Below are 24544 nucleotides of genomic sequence, written 5' to 3'. Positions count from 1 at the left end.
GTATGATTATGAAGACACGTAGTCCTCTTTTATTGTCATCTAGTAATGCATGCATTAAGAAATGATACATTATTTCCTCCAGTGTGATATCACAAAACACAGGACAAACCAAGACTGAAAAAAACTGACAAAACCACATAATCATAACATATAGTTACAAACAGTGCAACGATACCATAACTTGATGAAGAAGTCCCTGAGCACAGTAAAGTTCAAAGTTTCTCAAATGTCCCACATCCCACGCAGACGGGAGACTCTCCCTGCCATGCCGACCACAATCTGACTCTGAGTCATCGGAAAACTTCGAGCTCTGATCAGCTTTCCAACACCAAGTACTGAGCACCATCTCTGTCCGAGCCATTCGACCTCCTTTTCCATCGCCAAAAGCAGGCAAGGCCGGGGATTTTGAGGCCTACCCTCCAAAAGATTCACGACCACACAGTAACGACAGCAGCGAACGGGCATTTCAGAAATTTCTCCAGATGTTCCTCTGTGCTTTCACATCCATTCTCCATCAAATCAGAATTGTCCACGGCCCCTATTTAACGGATACAATATCATTTTCACCGCAGAGCTGCCGGTGTGCTGTCTTGAAGAAGAACCAGTGTGCTGTTCAATTGCCCTTACCAATATATAGATCCTCATATAATGATAAGAAAGGAGATAATCTATTCATGATTACACTACTATTTGTGGCGGCTTGCTGTCTGTGAATTGATTTTTGTACAGAGTACGTTACAACAACAATTACAATGCACTTCATTACCACAGGTGTCTAGGGTTTTCTGAAAGATGTTTGAATATTGAGGGACAGAAACAAGCCATTCTTTTCATTGACCAAGCCTTTGTTGATCAAACGTGTTTTTTTTAATGTATCAAATCTTCATGTGGTAATATTTCTGCTTGGCATCTTGTGATGCTGAGATACATCCTAGGATGCGTTGGGACACATCATTAGTGATGTAAACTTGGGTTATCAGGTGTTTCAGGTCTTTCGACATCAGACCCTGTCACCCAGGTGACACAGCCAGGGTTGATCAGGACCCAGTTTGTGTCTGAGCAGCATTGGTCCAGGGGTCACACCTCTTGATCCATAGCCATCTGGAGGCTCGCTCAGCAGCCTCTGTGACGATCCCGATGGCTCTTCTCTTTGCAGCCCCCAAAATACAAAGAAGAGAATAGATTCCACGTGGCAAGCGTCCCAACAAAACTTCTACACCCCACCTCTATAGGTTCACATCATGCCCTGCCCATTAGAAAGCGATGCAAGCCAATAACTGGAAGGTCAAAATTCTCTGTTTTCCATAAATCTGTCAATATTCTAAAAGTTTTAAAATTTCAGTTGCTGAATTTTCTTTGTTCTCCTCTGTACCTCTTATTTATTTCATTTCACTCTGTAAAATTATAAAAAGAAGAGGTAAAACTTAATGTATTGTTACTAGTGGGAGCTCTTCCATGTGATTGGCTGTCAGTCCTGCTTGATTTTTGTACCTGAGATTCTTCAAGTTGACTATACAATTAAATTACCTTCAGGCAAAGGTAAAATCTGCACCAGAGAAATAACTGGGTCTTTTTCCTTTGCATCAAGCACTATAGTTGTTGCCGACCACAAGAGATAGGGGAATGGGATGCAAGTGCTACACAAACAAATGTATTACCATAGTTAGTCCAACTGCTGATATCACAGCATCATTTCACAATATTAAATTTCCAAATAAATCTTTTTGATTTTCTCACAGAACAGTAAATCAGTCCAAAAAGGAACTGCAAACTAAAAGAAAATCTGCAGATACTGGAAATCCGAGGAACACACACAAAGTGCTGGAGCATTTCAGTATAGTCCTAAGGGTTTCGGCCTGAAATGTCAACTGTACTTTTTTTTCATAGATGCTACCTGACCTGCTGAGTTCCTCCAGCATTTTGTGTGTGTTGCTACAAACTAAAATGTGTTTTTCCAGTACTGTACAAAGCTAATTCTTCAAAGCAGAATCTTCTACTTTTAGACCAGCACAATTCCAAGAGTTGCTGGCAAACAATCTTAATTTCCAGATTGTGCACTGTGCCACAACCAAAATAATGACTCTAAAATATCTCTTCTACCTTCCACAAGACTGATAACTTCTGTAAGTGTCTGACTGTCATAAATATAAAGTTTTATAGTAAAAGTTAAATTTTGAGTTAACTTCTTTCTCTTAGATTTAGTAGAATTCTTTGGGAATTAGACATACTTCTAGTGAATCCAGAGATGTAGTGAACGGTTTGTATACTCAATTCTTCACCTCTCACAGTGGTACAAGTTAGTATTCTCATTTTGTTCTAAAGGCAAGTAGTTGGACAAAGCAAGTATAAAGATCTTAATCAATACCAGGTGTTTGTGTCTCACTAACAGACTCAGTCATTATAAACAGAAGTAACACACACAAAATGCTAGAGGAACTCAGCAGTCCAGGCAGCATCTGTGTAAAAGAGTAAACAGTCGACGGTTCGGGTCGAAACCCTTCAGCAGGAAGGTCTAACCCAAAACGTCGACTGTACACCTTTCCACAGATGCTGCCTGGCCTGCTGAGTTCCTCCAGCATTTTGTGTGTGTTACTTGGATTTCCAGCATCTGCAGATTTTCACTTGTTCATTATAAATGAACACATTCTAATTATGATAGTACAACATAATAAACTATAATTTTAAACAACACACACACACACACACACACACACACACACACACACACACACACACACACACACACACACACACACACACACAAAATGCTGCAGGAAATCAGCAGGTCAGGCAGCCTCTATGGAAATGAATAAACACGTGAGGTTTCACGCCTAGGCCTTTCATCATGAGTGGAAAGAGGGAAGACACCAGAATGCAAAGGAGAGGGGAAGGGGGATGGCCAGAAGGTGATAAACAGCCAGGTGGATAGGAAAGATAAAGGGCTGGAGAGGAGGGATTCTGATAGGAGAGGAGAGTGGACCATAGGAGAAAGAGAGGAGGAGGGTCACCAAGAAGAGGTGATAGGCAAATGAGATGAGGTAAGAGGCCAGAGTGGGAAATAGATGAAGAGGGGAAGGAGAGGAAGTTTTTTTTTTACCAGAAAGAGAAATAATTTTAATTGGCGTGAAGCATACATAATTATGATTTGTAAAGATGACAACAACTTTTCTACTGGAGCTAGTCAAGAGGAAGTGGAGGGAATCCATTCGGTTTATGTTCATTCAGTATTTTCCCTGCAAGTGCATTCAAAGCATTTGTTTGTAATGGTTTTCAAAAATGAATTACATGCTGCTTGGAATTAAATAGATGTTAACAAAACTAACGTTGAAGTTCTTCGAACATATGACACCAGTTGGCTCCTCTCTATGTGGGAAATAAATGTGTTTATTTTTCTGCATCCATATATCAAAACCTTGTTTAAAATCCACTTTGCATGAAAGATCATACTTTTCATTTCTCAATTCATATCTGTAATGTTGATATTGGGATGAGGGACAGCTCTGCAGGGAAATAAACAATCTCCGTCCATCATTAAGGACCCCCATTACCCTGGTCATGCCTTGTTTACGTTGCTACCATCAGGAGCCTGAAGACACACACTCAATGATTCAGGAACGGCTTCTTCCCCTCTGCCATCTGATTTCTGAATGAACGTTGAACCCATGAATCCTACCTCAGTACTTTTTTATTTCTATTTTTGCACTACCTATTTAATTTTACTATTTTATATATATATACACACACTTACTGTAATTCACAGTTTTTCTTTCTCTATTATTATGTGTTGCGTTGTACTGCTGCTGCAAAGTTAACAAATTTCACAATGTATGCTGGTAATATTTAGATAAATTAAGATAAAACTTTATTCATCCTGAAGGAAATTATGATTGTAAGGTTGCTCAGTCAGAAATATATACTTTTAAATACAAAATGTAAGTATTGAGGTACAAAAATGGATACAAAATGTGCAATATAACGTCTGTCTAGGTACCATATCTGATGTGGACTTTGGTGACCATGGTTTTCCATATAGATCTATCCTCCGTTTTTTGAATGACTTCCATTTCCTCGATGTGTAGCCACCAGGCTATGCTTTTGATGTACATAAGCCGACGTCTTCCTCTAAGTTTGCTCCCCTCAATCTTTCCAGAGAGTATGAGTTTTACTAGTTCATCTTTCCGCATGATGTGTTCTAGGAATCTGAGTTGTCTTTCTCTTATTGTTGGTATGAGTGATCGAACTGCTTGGGCTCTTCTGAGAACTTCTTCATTTGATGTGTGTGTGGTCCATGATATTTTTAACATTCTCCTGTAGAACCATAATTCAGCTGCTTCTGGTCTCTTTTCCATTGCTGGAGAAATGGTCCAGCATTCACTTCCATAAGTCAGGATAGAATAAATGTAGCACTGCAGTATTCTGTTTTTAGTGTACATGCTCATCTTTCTGTCTGTTAATATGGTCTTCATTTTTTGGAAAGCTTCTTTCGCCATTGCTATTCTGTATTTGATATCTGTGTCGCACCTGCCATCACTTGTTATTAGGCTGCCAAGATATTTGAATTTGTTGACTTGTTTGATGTTTGTATTTCCAATCTTGATCACAATATAAAATAATAGTGTAAAATACAAATGTGCAATGAAACCATATAATTGTATGCTTAAGGAGGAGTCGCAGAGTCTTATAGCCACGGGGGGAAAGGATCTCCTGTGACGTTCAGTGGTGAACCTCGGAGGAATCAGTCTGTTACTAAAGGTGCTCCTCTGTTTGTCCTGTATGTCATGGAGGGGTGAGAGGGATCCTTCATAACACTCCGTAGCTTCTGCAGCAACCTCCTCTCAGACACAACTACTTGGGAATCCAGTTCCACCCCCAGAACAGAACCAGCCTTCCTGACGAGCTTATCGATCTCCTTGGCATCAGCTGCTGTCACCCTGCTGCCCCAGCAGACTACAGCGTAGAATAGAATGCTGTCCACCACTGAGTCGTAAAACATCTGCAGCTTAGTACTGCAGATGTTGAAGGACCAGAGCCTCCTCAGGAAGTACAGTTGGCTCTGTTACTTCTTGTACCGAGCCCCTGTATTTTTAGTCCAGTCCAGTTTATTGTCCGGGGGAGTTCCCAGGTGTTTGTAGTGCTGGACAACTTCCACATCCATTCCCTTGGTGGATTAAACCTGATTCTCAATTTAAACTGACCAGAATGCCAGCAAGGAAATTGCTAAATATTACAATACACAAACACCAGAGACATACGTAATAAACTCACACTGGAACGTTTTATATGTTTAAGGATTTTCAAAGCAAATGAGAATACATAAAGTTAATTGTTAAATTATCTCTTCAGCTCTTTATCTCTTCCACCAATCAACTTCTCAGCTCTTTGCTTCACCCCCTCTCCCAGTTTCACCTATCACCTACCACCTTGTACTACCTTCTCCCCTCCTCCCACCCTCTTAATCTGACTTCTCCTCTTTCTTTCCAGTCCTGTTGAAAGGTCTCGGCCCAAAACATCGACAGTTTACTCTTTTTCAAAGGTGCTGCCAGACCTGCTGAGTTCCTCCAGCACTTTGTGTGTATTGCTCTGGATTTCCAGCATCTGCAGATTTTCTCATGTTTTTAATTATTAAGTTGTTTTTTCCCTCTTATACCAGAATATTTTATTTTAGGACAAAACTACATTGCTAAGTGCTTATTCTTCTTTGCTTTTGGAAACAAAAAAGAAAATTTTCTGTATTTTCTGTCAAACCGGAAAGATTGCAGACCAAAGGAATGTATGTCATAGACTGTGAACATGTTTCACAGAAAGTATGAACTTTGCTTTGTCTATTGTGTGCATATGTTCTGTTCAAATCTGCTTATGCCTAATTGCTAAATAGCTTTCAGTTGTTTCAAGGACCCATGGAAGATTAAAATCAATTTGTTATGGCTATTTGTTGAAGATTTCCAATTCTATTAGCCATGGGTCCAAAAATGGAGTTCTTTGTTTTCTAATAACCGTCTTGCCTTAGCCAAGAGAGTAAAGCCCTGCATTAAAAAAAAGTTTTGTGTTTTCCTGCATTTTCAAGTTTAGAAAGCAAGTAGTTGAAGTAGAGCCATCAGGATTCCCCAGAGAATTGCTCGATAACAAGCCTAACATTCACTGGGGGCAAAGTATTAAAAAGCATCCGAAAGAGTGTAGATGAAAAGCCTAATTAAGTGTTGGAGAAAGATCAGAAGTTGAAAATTTGCTGACTTAGTGGAAAGAGGCTTTCAGATGAACAGACATGCAAGAGAAAAGCTATCACAGTTTATCGCAGGAGTTGCTCGGAGATGGCACTGCAATTTGGAGTTCCGGCTGCAATCACAATTGCCTAAATTTGCAGATAGTGTTAAGGCTAAAGCTTCTTGTCGGCTATGGCAACATATTCATAGCACTTAAAAGCTCAAATTCATTCAGGACAAGTTAAGAATAAATTTATTTCAATAAATATGCGCGGAACAAGTGCCTCACCTGCCCCCACACCTCCTCCCTCACTACTATTCAAGGCCCCAAACAGTCTTTCCAGGTGAGACGACACTTCACCTGTTGAGGTCATCTACTGTAGCCAGTGCTCCTAGATCTGGCCTCCTGTATATTGGTGAGACCCGACGTAGATTGGGAGACCATTTCGCCAAGCACCTACACTCCGTCAGCCACAATAAGTGGATCGCCCAGTAGCCACCCATTTCAATCCTGCTTCCCATTTCCCATTCTAACAGGTCAGTCCACGGCCATCTCTACTGCCAGGATGAGGCCACACTCAGGTTATGTTCCATCTGGATAGTCCTCAACTATGATGGCATGAACATCGATGTCTCAAACTTCCAGTAATGGCCCGCCCTCTTCACCAGTCCCCATTCCTGTTTCCTTCCCTTTCCATATCTCCTTACCTGCCCAGCACCTCCATTTGGTGCTCCTCCCCTTTCCCTTTCTTCCATGGCCTTCTGTCCTGTCCTGTCAGATTCCGCCTTCTCCAGGCCTTAATCTCTTTCACCAATCAACGTCCCAGCTCTTTACTTCACCCCTCCCCGTCTCCCAGTTTCACCTTTCACCTATCACCTTCTACCTCTTCCACCATCCCCCCCCCCACCTTACTCTGATTTCTCCCCTTCCTTTCCAGTCCTGAAGTAGGATCTCGGCCTGCAATGTCAACTGGCCTTATTTCAATAAATTTTCACTTTAAGAGCAAGCACAGATATATCTGTTCTGCTTGGCAGTTTGTTGTACAAGATCTTGATGCTTTCAGAGGGAAAATCATCATCATTAAGTGCCACACTTAGGGTTGCCAACTTTCTCACTCCCAAATAAGGGACAAAAGTAGCAGTCAAATACGGGACACTTGTGTTTACCCCGAGAAGGACTACCATGACCATGAAGCCTTGCGCGGGTACCTGTGTGTGCATGCGTGATGTGCGCTTGCGTGTACGTAACAATTTTTTTCCTCTACAAATCGGTTTTGGCTTAACCTCGCAAACACGAGGAAATCTGCAGATGCTGGAAATTCAAGCAACCCACATCGAAGTTGCTGGTGCCTGGCCTGCTGCGTTCACCAGCAACTTTGATGTGTGTTGTTTGGCTTAACCTTCCCGATTCTGATACACTGTACATACATTATTTCTACTTTATATAGGCTGTGTATTTATCATATCACTCCTGCTTTTACTATATGTTAGTGGTATTTTTAGGTTTTATGTGTTATTGCTATGATTTGGTAGGTTATTTTTTGGGTCTGGGAACGCTCAAAAAATTTTTCCCATATAAATTAATGGTAATTGCTTTTGCGCTTTACGCCATTTCGGCATGAAAAGTTTCATAGGAACGCTCTACCTTAGCAGGGGAAATACGGGACAAGGGCAGTCCCATATGGGACAAACCAATTTACCCCAATATACGGGATGTCCCAGCTAATTTGGGACACTTGGCAACCCTAGCCACGTTGTATGATGTGGTCGATCATGGTCTTTAATATCTCTTCTGAACAAGGGATCGTTGCCTGTGGGGAAGAACCTCCCCCCCCCCCACACCCTCTCACGCTGTTGGTCTATCAATGACCATGATTGTTCTTCCAAATGTTTCTACAGAAATGGTTTGCCATTGCCGCCTTCTGGGCAGTGTCTTTACAAGATAAGTGATCTCAATCATTATCACTATTCTTCAGAGATTGTCTGCCTGGCGTCAGTGCTCACATAACCAGGACTTGTGATATGCACTGGCTGCTCGTACATCCATCCACCATCTTCTCCCAAGGCTTCATGTGACCCTGATAATGTGGGGGGGGGGGGGCATTAAGCAGGAGCTACACCTTGTCCAAGGTGACCTGCAGGCGAGTGGTGGGAAGGAGCACCTTCGGTAAAAGAAAAAGTGGTTATTGTCAATCGGGATAGTCAGATTTCAGATAAGTAAAAGGTGAAGCAAATAAAGTATTTGTTAAGTTTAGAAGGTGGGAAATGGCATGTTGCACAGCATGAAGCTAGAAAAATAGAATACAATTCAGAAAATATCAACAATAAATGATGTAATTTAGAGGCTACAGGCCATTGACCAAGAGAAGGATTGGTTGTAGAAATTGTAGTGAATAGTAGAATAAAGTCGACCTGTGAAAGCTCAGCAAAAAGGAAAGCGAATGTGGTTGTATGATAAATAGAGGGAAACAATGTACAACATGTAATTAATGGTCATGTATCCAACCATAATGTCCAAGTTTTATTACTTACTGCCTGTTGTGCCGCTGGCATTTAGGGCAACGATGAGGACCCTCCATCTCTGATGGTGTTCAGGGCTTCCTTCATCATGTCAGTAGCTTCCTCTCAGCTTTCGCTGCTCTTAGTCACACATCCCCGGTGGAGACTCAGGAATACTGTCGCATTCAGATGTAGAAGGATTCATCACTATTTCTGTAACAATTTTGTTTTACCAGAGAGGGTTGTTAGCCTTCAACCTGATGGCATAGTCTGGCCTCTACCCTTTGACCTGTTTGGCATGGGTGACCCTACTAAGAACCAAAGCATAAAGCCCTGACTCCAGCCAGCGTAGCTCTCCGGGTCACTGAGGAACATAAGCCTCCAAACCGTGACAAGGTTGTGATCCTCTTGGAAGAATTTTCATTGCAGTGTTTAATTAAACTGAACATTCTGAGGCAGTTTCAGTGACTCTGTGGTTTGATGTTTTATATTCCTTGTGTTTTGCTCGTTTCTTGCCATTCACACGATTTATTCTTTTTTTGCATGTTGGATGTTTGATGTTTTCTTTGAATGGGTTCCTTAGTGTTTCTTTATTTAGTCTGACAAATCCACGGGTTGTACACTGCATACAACTTTGGTAATAAATGTGCTTTGAATCTTGAAATTTTTTTTTTAAAAACCTTTCCGGATACTGTTTGTGAGTGAATAATTGAAACAATAACTGTCCTTAAACTCTGAAATTAAGAATCTGAGATTGCTTAGCTTGCTAAAGAAAATTCTCTTGGTTAATGCTATGCATAAGTTTTAGTGAAATAGATTGTAAAGTTGAAGGGAAAAGTGCACATTTGGAGACTTTCTGCCGAGAGTACTGAATGTGAGGAACGAAGTACCCAATGCAGGTCGGGGGAAAATATGCAGGAGAATTGATTAGATATTTGATAGAGTAGGGAATTGAGGATTATTAGTTATGAGACTTACCTTTCCATATATTACTTCTAAATTAGCCTTTTCTTTGCATGTGAAGCCATAATATACACGAAACACTTGAAAGAACTTATGCAGTCCATTTTTGAACTGATTCCTCAAAATTAGGGTGGTTTACATAACTTGTCACAATTTTCACTGTTTCACAATTTGGGATGCCGATGGTGTGAACTTGCTCTTTTCACAATTACTAAGGTTGAAATTTTTTCTTAATTTATAGAACTTGCACTTTTATCTGTTAAGCTGTAATATGGACACGAGGAGAAACTGATAATTGGAGAAAAACAATATATTTATCTCGCTGTTTTAGATGGAGGATGGCCCATGAATACCCATCGTTTTTATGGATGCTGTGCCCAAGATGAAGCTAAAGTGCTTGCAGGTTTCCTCTGCTGAATGTTCACTTCACCTTCTTCCCAAGCGTTAGCACCATTAGTAGGGGTGTTAGCTACTTGGTGAAGTTTATATAATGCTATAATGCCTATAATGCTTCAGGGCCTGTTCATTGCAGTTAGATGTTTCCCAAGCAAATCAGTCACAGCTCACACTTGACAATGTAAAGGATCACTTGCTGCTGCCAGAGGAAGATGTCTGCATGTGATGGTCTCTCTCTCTTTTTATCCGCTGCTCATGGAGGAAAGCCTTTGTGTTCAAATAGCCCCCCTCTCTCTCTCTCCCACCTCTCTCTCCCTCTCCCCCCTCCCCCCCCTCCTCCTCTCCCCTCTTCCCTCCCCCCACCCTCTCTCCCTCCAAGGCCACTGGAGTCCTGGGCAAGCTTTAATAGATGTGGTCTGTGGATTGGACTCTTTAGGTCACGTTATGATGTGTTTTTGACTTCTGGTTGCTTTTTTCTGTTGTCTTTGCTACTCTGTGCAATTTTGATCAGATCTGACTGTCTCTGCAGCCTTAAGTTAATGAACAACACAGCACTAAACTGAGCTGAACTGAATATGCTCGGACTCATTCAGTGATTTGTCGTTCGGTGTTTTATATTGCGTGTTTATCGCTTGTTTTCTTTTTGTTATTTGCATATTGGGGGGGTTGATGTATTTTCTTTCCATGGTTTTCTTTCTTTGTTTCGTGGCTGCCTGTGGGAAGCTGAATCTCAGGGTTGTATACTGCATACATACTTCGATAATAGTTCCTGCTAACATAACTTTCCAGGTCATTGAGGCGTGCAAGGCTCCAAACCACGACAAGGTTCTGGCCCTCCTGGAGGTTTCAGGTACCCCTTCTAAATCATGCAACATCATGACTTGATAATAGTTAGCTTCCCCTCCAGCATCCTGTCCGTCCTACTAAATACCATTGTAGAAGCTGTTTTCACCAAAATTCATCCAGAAATCCCAATGAGATCTCACAAGCTGGGCTGGACAGTAGAGGCAGACTTGTTCATATTATCTACACACTCAGATGGAGTGAGAATGCATTTCAGCCAGTCGGTAGAAGCTGACTGTTGAAACTCAGAAGTTTGCAGCTGAATGTTTGCAAAAGATTATGGATCATTTGGAAAAAAATAATCAGCTGCCACTTTTCTGTATTGTCTCTCCCACTGCGATATCATTTAACCGAGTGTCCTTGCCCAACTGTCCTAAATATTTACTCTGAAAAGATAAATGAGTGAACTTTTGAAATCAAACACGAGACTGAAGTTCAAAAATGTATTATCTGGAATATTGGACTCACTACATTTAGTCTTTACAGCTGTGGTTAAATATAGCTTTTTGAAATTAAGGATTTGTCCAGCACACCAGTTCTCAGCTTAATATTACTGTGGCAATATGGTTCAAATACTTTTCACAAATATATCCAATAGGAGTGAACATGTCAGTTTCCGAGTTTGGGGGTATTTTAGACCATAAGATATAGGAGAAGAATTAGGCCATTTGGCCCATTGAGTCTGCTCCACCATTTCATAATGGCAGATCCATTTTCCCTCTCAGCCCCAATCTCCTGGCTTCTCCCTGTATCTTTTCATGCCCTGACCAATCAATAATTCATCAACCTGTGCCTTAAATATACCCAATGACTTGGCTTCCACAGCCACCTGTGGCAACAAATTCCATAGATTCGGCACTATCTGGCTAAAGAAATTCCTCCTCATCTGCTCATTTTGAGTACGTCTTCAATGTAGTTTGCCTAATTTTAAATGTTACATTTCATTAAGTCTAATTTTGATTGGTTCCAAATATCAGTAAAATGCCTCTTCATGTACGCTTAATGTTGTTATATTTAGGAATAAACCAACCTCATGTGGAGGTGATGATCATCATCTGCCTGTTGCAAGGAGCTCACTCCCGCCTGGATGGTGCTGGTGGCATCGCAAGAATCGCATCTTTTGATTTCTCTACTGCCTTCAATACAATCCAGCCACTTCTTCTGAGTGAGAAGCTGCAAAGGATGGGTGTAGACAAATCCACTATCTCCTGAATTATTGACTAGCTGACAGACAGACCCCAGTTTGTACAGCGGGGTAGTTCCCTGTCTGAGATGGTGGTGAGTGGCACTGGAGCCCCACCAGGGACTGTCCTGTCTCCGTTTCTGTTCACACTGGACACCTCAGTCTTGTCACTTGCAGAAGTTCTGTGATGACTCTGCGGTGGTTGGGTGTATCAAAGATGGGCAGGAGTCAGAGTACAAAGGACTGGTCATCAAGTTTGTGGAGTGGTTTGGGAGGACTCACCTGCTCCTGAATATGACCAGTCAGGGAGATGGTGATTGATTTTAGGAGGAAGAGGTCTGTGACCGAGTCCTGTATACATTCTGGGAAAAGAAGTTGAGGTGGTGGAGGAGTACAAATACTTGGGTGCTAAGAGAGTACCCATGAAATTGTTTGTGCAGCATTAGCGGAAAGATGATGGAAATGAAACATTATTCGGTAATTTCTCATGCAAGAATATACCTCTTCACTTGTATTGCCAAGGGCCTTTGGCATTCCTGCGAAGATTAAGGTCTTGGAAATTGTGCCTTGTGGAACAATAAAAAGGAACTCTTACATGCAGGACCTCCCCCCCCCCCCACAACCCCACCACCTACTCATTCCGTTTTTAATCCGTGGCGCTCCATAGTACAAGCACTTATTTACTTCTCAGACTGCTGAATAAAGCAAAGATTAGGATTAGCTTTATTTGTCACATGTACATCAAAGCATGCAGTAAACATGCAGTTGATTAAATCAAATCAATCAGCGAGGAACGTGCTGGGCATCCCAAAAGTGTCGCCACGCTTCTGGTGCCAAAATAAAATGCCCACAACTCCCTCATCCAAACCGTACGTCTTTGGAATGTGAGAGGAAGCCCAGAGAAACTCCACACGGTTATGGGCGGAGAAAGTACTAACTCCTTACTGACCGCGGTGAGAATCAGTCCGCGATCAGTGGTCACTGGTGCCGTAAAGCGATTGCACGAGCCACTGCGCTACTGTGCCACCCCTGACGGTCGGACGGGTGACGGCGCCTCACAGCCACCTGCTTGGGGTGCTCTGTTTCACTGAAAAGGTGATCCAAAAATTAAGACTTCTCTGAAATTGGAACTCAGCAGGTCAGGCAGCATCTATGGAAAAGAGTAACCAGTAGACATTTCAGGCCAAGATTTTTCTACAGGACTGAGAAGGAAGGGGGAAGATGCCTCCCCCCAACTTTTCATTCTGGCTGCTACAGAATCTCTTGTGTTTATTCATTTCCGTAGATGCTGCCTGACCTGCTGAGTTCCTCCAGCATTCTATGTGTTGCTGTGGATTTCCAGCATCCACAGACTTTCTCATGTTTGTTCTGGGAAATTGGTTCCCTTCTTAACTCATAATAGCATGACCTTATCCAACCTGTTCATGATGTTAACGTGGTGGTGGTGCTCTTTTGTGCTTCTTCAGGCTAGCTTTACTGACCAGAACAGATCCTTCCAAGTCTGATTAAAAACAGTTTGGACCTGAAATATTGCCCACCTGTTCTAATAAACGGCAGCAACTCCAGGACTTCTATATCAGCCATGGAAGAGATGAATTTACCATGAGTTGATACTGTATGATGGAGTATACTCTAACCCAGCATTGCCTAGCACTAGAAATCTATCCAGCTGAAACTGCCAGCACTTAAGAGAAGAAAAGAGAAGTTCTGTTTTATTTTTGTATTAATCAGTTATATTATTTTTTTTCCCATGTTAGTTTTAAAATCTATTTTAATACTTTATTTCTCATAGTTTCAGAAATAAATATAACACTTGACATTTTGGACAGCTGGCAAGGCAGGAGGAAAGGTTTTATCGGTTGTCAAAGCCGTCAGAGATTTTTCGAGGGTTGGGCCTCAGTTGCTCCAATGAACCGTGCTGCTCAACACTTTGACATATGACTCCAGGATCCATTGAACCAGTAAGGCTGGCACTCTACATTTGGATCAGGAGGGTTCGCATGGTATGAGCAGCCCCATGTTTTCAAAATCAGATTTGTTTCCCTCAGTGAATCCTATATGATCGTTAATCATTTCCAACTATTTCTGCTTGTATTTCCGCTATCTGGTATTTTTAGAACGTGGTTTTTATGTAGATGTGTGCATTTTAAACTGTTGAAGCAATTCAGCTCACCATCCGTAGTCCCAACCCCATTTCAGTTAACTGGGCTGGATTTCGATGGCTGTTTAGACTGATTAACCACACCCTGAAGGTGCCAGTAAGGCACCAGGCAACCTCAGCAGTAACTGTCCTTGTGTGGGGTTCCCCTGAGGCCTATCTCTGGATTTCCCTTTGCACCTTTGAAAGGAGTCAGAGATGTTAATGGAGCTTTGGCATCCTTCAAATATTGAGGTATTTTAAAAAATATTTATTGAGATACAGTGTTCCAGCCCTTCGAGCCACACTGCCCAGCAATCACCCAAGTGAATCCCAGGACACTTTATAGTGATCCATTAACCTACCAACTGCTAGGCCTTTGGCCTGTGGGAGGAAACCAGAGCAGCTGGAGGAAACCCCACAGGGAGAATGTGCAAACTCCTTCCACACAGCAGCAGGAATTGAAACTGGGGTTGCCTGTACTGTAAAGTGTTGTGCTAACCACTGCGTTACTGTTCTGCCCTAACAACAACTGGAAAAAGACATATTTGTTGAAGAAGGAAATTAACATGTTAAACCAAAATAATATACAAAATAAAATAAGTTACCCTCCCGGTTTACAGTTTGGACCAACGGACTGATTGACATGGAATCAAGGTGACAAATCTCCGCACAATACTGGGGAAGCCGGGCATTCGCAGCTGTGCTGCTGGATTCCACATTAATTCCGCGACAGAATGGAGTAACATGTGCCAGCACCTGTCTGTCACTAGAGTCATAGAAACAGCCCCTTTGGCCCATCTAGTCTGTACTGAGCCATTTAAACTGCCTACTCCCATTAAACTGCACCGTGACCATATCCACGTACCTATCCAAACTTCCCTTTGAAATCGAGCTTGCACGCACCATTTGTGCTGGCAGCTCATTCTACACTCTCATCACCCTCTGAGTGAAGAAGCTTCCCCTCTTGTTCCCTTTAAACTTTTCACCTTTCACCCTTAACCCATGACCTCTAGTTGTAGTCCCACCCAACCTCAGTCTGAAAAGCCTGCTTGCATTTACCCTATCTATACCCCTCATAATTTTGTATACCTCTATCAAATCTCTTCCCAGTCTTCTACATTCCAAGGAATGAAGTCCTATACTATTCAGTGTTTCCATGTTGTGAAGGTCCTCCAGACCCAGCAACATCCTTGTAAATTTTCTCTGTACTCGTTCAAACGTATTTACATCTTTCCTATAGGCAGGTGACTAAAACTGTACCCAATACACCAAATTAGGCCTCACCAATGTCTTAATACAACTTCAACATAACATCCATGCTCCTGTACTCAAAACTTTGGTTTACTCATGAGATCCCATATTTTGAATGGATCCAGGTAATTTAGGAAATAACTTGTGTTACAGCAGCTGAATACTGGCAAGTCTCCTCAAATAGAAACAGGCCTTGGGACCCACTGAGTCCACATCAACTAATCTCTCTGCATATACACCAACCCTATAGTACTGTTCAAAAGTCTTAGGTATATATATGTATGTGTGTGTGTGTGTATATATAAATGCCTAAGACATTTGCACAGTACTGTTCTTGTCAATGTGGAGTGGAGAGTGAGTTTGTAAATCTGGTGGGAGCAAAGGTTGTTAGGAAAGGTGAGGGTGGAGTGCCGCTGGAGGGGTGTAGGACAGGTGACAGAGAAGGATTGCCGGGGCAGGGGATGGTGCAGGTGCAGATGCACCCAGCCCTGAGACGCCAGTCAAGGTCATTTGATTTCAAACAATTGGTTTATTGATCATTACAGAACATTTCTCTGGTGCTTCCTGCTCCTTCCCCTTTTCCCAACCATGATTCCCCTCTCCCTGACCCCTTCCCATTCTCAGTACTACAGTATTGTGCAAAACTCTCAGGCTCCCTATCTGTACATACCAGCCTAAGACTTTTGCACAGTACTATACATAAATCTTATTTCTCTTCTTTCTCTTGTTAGATTTCACCCCAGATTTGACCATTCATCCGTGCATTAGACACTCCTTGGAACTGCCAACAATAACCAACATGATAAGACCATAAGATATAGGAGCAGAAATAGGCCATTCAGCCCATCGAGTCCATGATTTAGCCCAATAATGCCCTTTTCTTCTTTCAAAAACGATTCAGCTGCTATTGAAGCCTGCCATCTACAGTCTGTGTTGTGTTTTCGGGCTGATTGGGCGATCTAGCACTTTGCTGCCTCTGGGGAGGTTCAGTGAGGTTTTCAATGGTGTGCATCCTGGAGGCCTAAAAACCTGGCCGATTAAAGCATTGAGGAAAATTGAAGTCAACAAGGCAGGCGAGCAGTTGTTCAGTGCCATCCGCCTGCAAGTGACCAATCTCTGTCTTGCTCTCTGCTCCCTGAGGAAGGTGCCTGCGTTTGATTGGTCTGCCTCTCGCTCGGAGGATGATGCCAGAATCTTTGGTCGTGGGCAAGTTAATCGATGTGGTTTAGAGACTGGACTCTGTAATTCCCGTTATGATGTGCTTCTGGTTTCCAGTTACAGTACTCCTTTCTTCATTGCTATTTTGTGCAATTTTGAACGGAACATACTGGCTGTGCGGCCTGCAGTCGGATTGAAATGAATTTAGCTGAAACTGAACATTCCTGAACTGTTCCGTTGACTTTGTGGTTTCTTGTTTTATATTCTGTTTTTCGTCCTTTTTTTACTCTTTGTTTTTTTTTTTGCTTGTTGGGAGTTTGATGTTTTTCTTTGAACAGTCTTGTTGTTTTGGTTGTTTCGTGGCTGCCTGTGGGAAGGCTAATCTCAGAGTTGTATACTGCATATGTACTTTGAACTTTGAACCTTAAAGATTGGGTAGCAATTCATCGGTAATAATTAACGGTGCAAATGTATTGATCACCAGTTGTTCCCACCTCTGTAAATAAGAGATCTAGGTGTTCTTGTGCATCAGTCACTGAAAGCAAGCATGCAGGTACAACAGGCAGTGAAGAAAGCTAATGGCATGCTGGCCTTCACAACAAGGGGAATTGAGCATAGGAGCAAAGAGGTCCTTCTGCAGCTGTACAGGGCCCTGGTGAGACCACACCTGGAGTACTGTGTGCAGTTTTGGTCACCAAATTTGAGGAAGGACATGCTTGCTATTGAGGGAGTGCAGCGTAGGTTCACAAGGTTAATTCCCAGGATGGCGGGACTGTCATATGTTGAAAGATTGGAGCAACTGGGCTTGTATACACTGGAATTTAGAAGGCTGAGAGGGTATCTTATTGAAACATATAAGATTATTAAGGGATTGGACACGCTGGAGACAGGAAGCATGTTCCCGATGTTGGGGGAGTCCAGAACCAGAGGCCACAGTTTAAGAATAAGGGGTAGGCCATTTAGAACGGAGTTGAGGAAAAACTTTTTCACCCAGAGAGTGGTGGATATGTGGAATGCTCTGCCCCAGAAGGCAGTGGAGGCCAAGTCTCTGGATGCTTTCAAGAAAGAGATGGATAGAGCTCTTAAAGATAGCGGAATCAAAGGTTATGGGGATGAGGCAGGAACTGGATACTGATTGTGGATGATCAGCCATGATCACAGTGAATGGCGATGCTGGCTCGAAGGGCCTACTCCTGCACCTATTGTCTATTGTGTTTTTGGAAGCAAGAACTCTCAGGTATTTAATATTAATGAAGAGATCTGGCATTCTCCCTTCCCCACAGCAACTCCAATATGTTGAGCAACTTACTTACTGCCTGTGATGCCACTGGCGTTTAGGGTAGCAATGAAGGTTCTCCATCTGTGGCAGTGTTCAGGGCTTCCTTCCTAGTGTCAGTAGCTCGGTTTTCACTACTGTCAGTCATGCAAGACCTGGGTGGAGACTCAGGAATACTGTTGCACTCAGATGTGGACAGATTCTTCATTGCTGTTCCCGAAACAATTTTGTTTTATCAGTCAGGGTTGTTAGCCCTGAGCTGAACCCCTGAACCTGGAAGATCAATGGACCACTCTTAGTCTGTCCTCCACCCTTTGACCAAGAGCCGAAGCATAAAGCTCAGACTCCGGGTCACTGAGGCGTGCAAGGCTCCAAATCACAAGGTAGTGGTCCCCTTGGAGGATGTTGAGCAACACATGGTGTTAATTTGCTGCGTGGCACATTACTCACAGAAAATCACATCTCACCTTTTCTTTTTCTGCTGCAGAGAATGGCTAAGAGAGAGATGGTACGGCCACTCTTGGGGAAGGACAATGACATCCATCATTACAACTTGCAGACAATTACAGTTGGAATTTTGGGGACTGGTGATTTTGCTCGTTCATTGGCATCTCGCCTCATCTGTTCTGGATATGGCGTGATTGTCGGAAGCCGATATCCTAAACGCAATGGAGGTTTGTTTCCCAGTACCGTTGAAGTTACTAGTCAACGTCAAGCCATAGACAGGGTGAATATCATCTTTGTGGCAGTGCACCATGAACATTACAGTACGCTGAGCGAACTAAGAGATTGTCTGACGGGCAAGATTGTGGTCGATGTCAGCAACAACGTGGAAGTAAATGCGAGTGACGAATCAAATGCAGAACGACTTGCTTCCTTGTTCCCAGGATCTACGGTTGTAAAAGGGTTTAATGTCATCTCAGCCTGGGCCTTACAATCTGGTGCTAGAGATGGAAATAAACAGGTATGTATGAGTAACATAACCTAATGCAATGTAATTGTCTAACTTTTATTAATGTGACACAATTTTTGATTGATGAGGGATCACAAAGAGCATATCTGCATGGTGCACTGTCTCAGGAAAGCAGCATCCATCATCAGGAACCCCCACCAACCAGATCCTGTTCTCGCTGCTGCCATTAGGAAGAAAGTACAGGAGACTCGGGACTCACATCACCAGGTACAGGAACAGTTATTATCCCTCAACTATCAGGCTCTTGAACCAGAGGGATTAACTTCACTCAATTTCACTTGCCTCATTACTGAAATGTTCCCACAACCTATGGACTCACTTTCGACGATTCGTCATCTCATGTTCTTGATTTTTTTTTAATGTATTTTGCACACTCGGTGTCCACCTTGTTGGTCTTTCATTGATTCTATTATGGTTCTTGGATTTACTGAGTATGCCTGCAGGAAAACAAATCTCAGAGTTGCATGTGGTGATGTATCTGTATTTTGGTAAATACTTTACTTTGACCTTTGAACTGCTACTGAACTCTGGATATAAAGTACCTTTTAATAATTTGACCTTTCAGTATCTTATATTTATGCCTTTTGGTACTGTAATAATGTAAAAAAAAATAATTCTTTAATGGTAAATTTCAAACAGTATATTGCAGTCAGCTCACTGTTTTTCATTGAGTTGAATTATGAATTTTTAAAAAGGTTCAAAGTATATCTATTATCAACGTACATATGTCACCATATACAACCCTGAGATTCATTTTCTTGTGGGCTTCCTCAATAAATGCATCATAGAATAATAACCATTGTGGAATCAATGGAAGACCGCACCAACTTGGGCATTCAACCAGTGAGTCAAGGACAACAAACTGTTCACGTACAAAAAGAAAGAAATAATAATGATAAAAAATAAAGGAACAATAAATATCAGGAGCATGAGGTGAAGAGCCCTTGAAAATGAGTCCATTTGTTGTGGGAATATTTCAATGATGGGGTGATTGAAGTTGAGAGAGTTATCCACTTTGGTTCAAGAGCCTGATAGTTGAGGGGTATTAACTGTTTCAGAACCTGCTGGTTTGAGTCCTGAGGCTCCTGTAACACCTTCCTGACAGCAGCAGCATGTCTGATGTGGTGGGGGTCCCGAATGATGGATGCTACTGTCCTGTGACAATACTCTATGTAGATGTGCTCAGTGGTAGTGCGGGCTTTATCCGTGATGCACTGGGCCCTAACCGCTATTTTCTGTAGGATTTTCTGTTCAAGGGCATTCGTGTTTTCATACTAGGCCATGATGCAGCCAGTGAATATACTCTACACTATGCACCTATAGGAGTTTGTCGAAGTTTTAGATGTCGTGCCAAATCTCCACAATCTCCTAAGGAAGTAGAGGCACTGCTGTGCTTTCTTCATAATTGCACATGTGCTGGGCCCAGCCTGGGTCTTCCGAAATACTAACACTGAGGAACTTAAAGTTGCTGACCCTGTCCACTTCATCCTCCAGTGAGGACTGGCTCATGGACCTCTGGTTTCCTTCTCCTGAAAAAAATGTATGGATCATAAGCACAATCACATCTCTCAGAAGCAATATACAATTTTATGTTTCACTTAGAATGAGTTTATCTTAAAACTAATGTTGGTGTAAAGGAGTTTCCACGTTGAACTGAAAATAACTTGTAACACTTCAGAGTCGGTAAATTGCAGTAGGATTGCCTGGTGTAGTACTGTTGGGTCCCCGACATTTTGTGTATCCAGTATTGTGCAAGTCTTTGGCACATATATATAGCTCAGGGACATAAGACTTGCACAGTAATGTACTTATCAATGTGGAGCGGTGAGTGAGTTTGTAAATCTGGTGGGAGCAAAATATATTGGGAATGGTGAGGGTGGAGTGCTGCGGGTGGAGGGGCATGGGACAGGTGGCGGAGAAGGAATTGTGCCAGAGGTGGGGTGGTGCAGACACACCCAGCCCTGAGACACCAGGCAAGGTGATTTGATTCCAAACAATTGGTTTATCAATCACTACAGAATGTCTCTCTGGCATTCCCTTTTCCCAACCATGATTCCCCTCTCCCTGTCCCCTTTCCACTCTCAGTCCACAATAGAGACCCATATCAGAATCGGGTTTGTCATTACTCACACATCTGTTATGAAATTTGTTTGATTTGTTGCAGCAGCAGTACAGTGCAATACATGAAATTACAAGAGTACTGTGTTAAAGTCTCAGGCACCCGAGGTATATATATGCACATAAGAATTTTGCTCAGTACTGTAGTAATTTTATGTATTACACTGTACTGCTGCCACAAAAAATATCATGACTTTAGTGAGTGACTACAAACGTTTATGAAGCGACATAACTTTGTATTTCCTGTTGACTTCGTGAACATCACTGATTATTTAAAAATATGTATTTTATAGTGAGAATAACTGCATGTTCATTATTTAGCCTTAAAATTCCTAGAACCATGTTTCCATGTCAATAATGTACTTAAGACCATAATACATAGGAGTAAAATTAGGCCATTTGGCCCAACGAGCCTGCTTTGCCATTTAATCATGGCTGATCCTTTTTATCCCTCAGCCCCACAACCTGGACTTCTCCCCATAAGCTTTGATGCCATGGCCAATGAAGAACCTATCAATCTCACCTTAAATACACCCAACAACCTGACATCCACAGCTGCCTTTGATAACAAATTCCACAAATTCACCATCCTCTGACTAAAGAAATTTCTCCACATTTCTGCCAGCGTCTCCTTCCAATTTACTTTGATGAACTCCTCTCTCATACCACTGTAATTTCCTTTACTCTACTGAAATATTGCTACATCAGGCTTTACTTTCTCCCTAACAAATTTCAAGTTGAACTCAATCATATTATGATCACTGCCTCCTAAGGTTCTTTTACCTTAAGCTTCCTAATCGCCTCCAGTTCATTACATAAAACCCAGTCCAGTACAGCTGATCCCCAGCAGGCTCCACAACAAGCTGCTCTAAAAATCTATCTCATGGGCATTCAAGAAATTCATTCTCTTGAGATTGATTACCAACCTTATTTTCCCAATCGAACTGCATGTTGAAATCTCCCATTACTGTCATAACATTATCCTGTTAACACATTTTTCTATTTCCCACTGTAATCTGTAGTCCACATCCCAGCTACTGTTGGGAGGCCTGTATGTAACTGTCATCAGGGTCCTTTTACCTTTGCAGTTTCTTAACTCAACCCACAAGGATACAATATCTTCTGATCCTGTGTCACATCTTTCGCATAATTTGATGCCATTCTCTACCAGCAGAGCCACGCCATCCAGTCTGCCTACCTCTGATATAACGTGTAACCTTGGACATTCAGCTCCCAACTACAACCATCCTTTAGCCATCATTCAGTAATGGTTACATCATACCTGACAATCTGTAAAAATGCAACAAGATCATCCACCTTATTTCTTATATCCTGTGCATGAGATGTGACACTTTACTGTATTTGTCACTCCTTTTTGATTCTGCATCCCTAATGCACTGATACTCACCCTGCTGGCTGCAATTATGTCCTATCATCTGCCTGTCCTTCCTGACAGTCTGAGGGCACGCTATCTTTACCTTTTTACCATCTGTCCTATCCTGAGTCCCTTCATTCCGGTTCCCGTCCTGCTGCCAAATTAGTTTAAGCCCTCCCCAAGAGCTTTAACAAACCTGTCCATGAGAATATTGGTCTCCCTTGGATTCAGGTACAACCCATCACTTTTGTACAGGTCATACCTCTCTCAGAAGACATCCGAATGATCTAAGAACCTGAAGCCCTGCCCCCTGCACCAGCTTCTCAGCCACACATTTATCTGCCAAATCATCTTGTTTTTACCCTCACTAGAATGTGGCACAGGCAGCAATTCAGAAATTACTACCCTGGAAGTCCTGCTTTTCCGCTTTCTACCTAGCTCTCTAAATTCTCTTTTCAGGACTTCATTGCTTTTCCTTCCTATGTCACTGGTACCAAAATGTACCAAAACATCTGGCTGTTCCCCCTCCCTCTCCAAAATGCTGTGGATGCGATCTGAGATGTTCCTGACCCTGGCTTCTGGGAGGCAACATACCATCTGGGTGCCCCGTTCACGTCCACAGAATCTCTTGACTGTTCCCCCGTCACTACCAGTCCACTCCTATTCCTTCTGCACCACGGACCAATGCTCCAACATCTGGCATGAAGAACACACACAGCCATTTCAACTACACCAAGTACCCCTGACGCAGTATTTACAAGAATATCTTTGTCTCCAACAGGTGCTGATCTGCAGTGACAGCCAAGAAGCTCGGTGTGTAGTGAGTGAAATCACACGAAATATGGGATTCATTCCTGTGGATATGGGATCATTATCATCTGCAAGAGAAATTGAGAACCTCCCATTACATCTTTTTCCTTCATGGAAAATACCTGCTCTCCTGACTGTCGTCCTATTTGTACTTTTCTATGCTTATAATTTTATTAGAAGTGTTATTCACCCCTATGTAATGAAAGGGCAGAATAAATTTTATAAGATCCCAATTGATGTTGTTAATGCCACTCTACCATGTGTTTCATTTGAGATGCTGTCCCTTGTTTACCTGCCTGGTGTTCTTGCAGCCGCCTTTCAACTACGTAATGGTACAAAGTACAAACGCTTTCCATGCTGGTTAGATCAGTGGCTTCAGCAAAGGAAGGAACTTGGCCTGTTGAGCTTTCTCTGTGCCGCCTTGCATGTCGTATACAGCCTGTGTCTCCCTATGCGCAGGTCGGCCCGCTACCAGCTGCTGAATGAAGCATCAGCTTGGGTAAGAGAACTGTCATTTCCAAAACATCATCCCTCTCTGATACCATGCTGCAGCTGACGTGTTACTAGCTATTATCAAAAGATGCAGCAAGCACACCACCAAGTGGCAGCTTTGTTGGAGAACAATTTCTGAGCATTTTACAGGAGTCAAACAAGGTGTTTGCTCTTATAAACAAATTTAGCTTTTGAACAGAAGCTCAAACTAAAATCTTTTCTTGGAGTAGGGATTTAGGATGGGTGGGGGTTGGGATAGAAAGAAATTTTTTTGATTTATCAAATTACCTAGAAATTCCAATTAAGTAATATCATTAAGATGGCAAATTACCACTTTAAGTGCAATTCAAATTATAACAAAAATTGAACTGACTAAATTAGTAGGAACAGAGTACAATTAGTAAAAATTATTAACCTGACTTTCTAATTAACTGTAGATTGTAATATTTAATACGGTGACAATGTATTCTGTAGCTTTCCTGAGCTGTATCAGATGACATTAAACGAGTAGCAGCCATTGAACTAAGGAAAAATTGGCTATAATCACTGGCATTTAAATGTCTAGCATTCCAAAAGTAAATTATGGTGTTCACAGACAAAAAATATAGCAACTAATAACAAGAATCATAACAAATTTTTAATCTGCTTGATCTCCCATAGAGTATTGCATGTAATCTATAGATCCGTATAAACCTACAAATCCCAATAGCCTTTACTATTTCAGCATTTTATTCGTTTTTTTTAGCCATGGCTTGAAAAATCATCTAACCCTGTCATTATTTTCCTCTGGTTTTGAACAACATACTATATTTCACATTTAATTCAGAACTTACTGTGGGCTTATAGGAAAGAATGAAAAAGTGTACT

The 24544-nt window shown here is 42.0% G+C and overlaps 1 protein-coding gene across 5 annotated transcripts in view; it reads left to right on the top strand.

Moving 5' to 3' along the window:
• The window catches only part of steap3 (STEAP family member 3, metalloreductase), a 49000-nt gene that overhangs the window by 12442 nt on the left and 12014 nt on the right, over window positions 1–24544 (top strand). For 4 of the 5 annotated variants that reach the window (XM_072262116.1, XM_072262118.1, XM_072262119.1 and 1 more), the window contains exons 2-3: window positions 18397–18873; window positions 23157–23684. In XM_072262116.1, coding sequence (XP_072118217.1) covers window positions 18397–18873; window positions 23157–23684 — 1005 coding nt within the window. Of the gene's footprint in view, window positions 1–13876; window positions 14088–18396; window positions 18874–23156; window positions 23685–24544 lie in introns of those variants that run through there. The other variant, XM_072262115.1, reaches the window with a different exon arrangement.

Source organism: Mobula birostris, chromosome 6 (assembly GCF_030028105.1).
Source record: "Mobula birostris isolate sMobBir1 chromosome 6, sMobBir1.hap1, whole genome shotgun sequence".
NCBI lineage: Eukaryota > Metazoa > Chordata > Chondrichthyes > Myliobatiformes > Myliobatidae > Mobula > Mobula birostris.
Note: the sequence above shows the minus strand (reverse complement) of the source record. Positions and strands in the feature narration are given on the sequence as shown.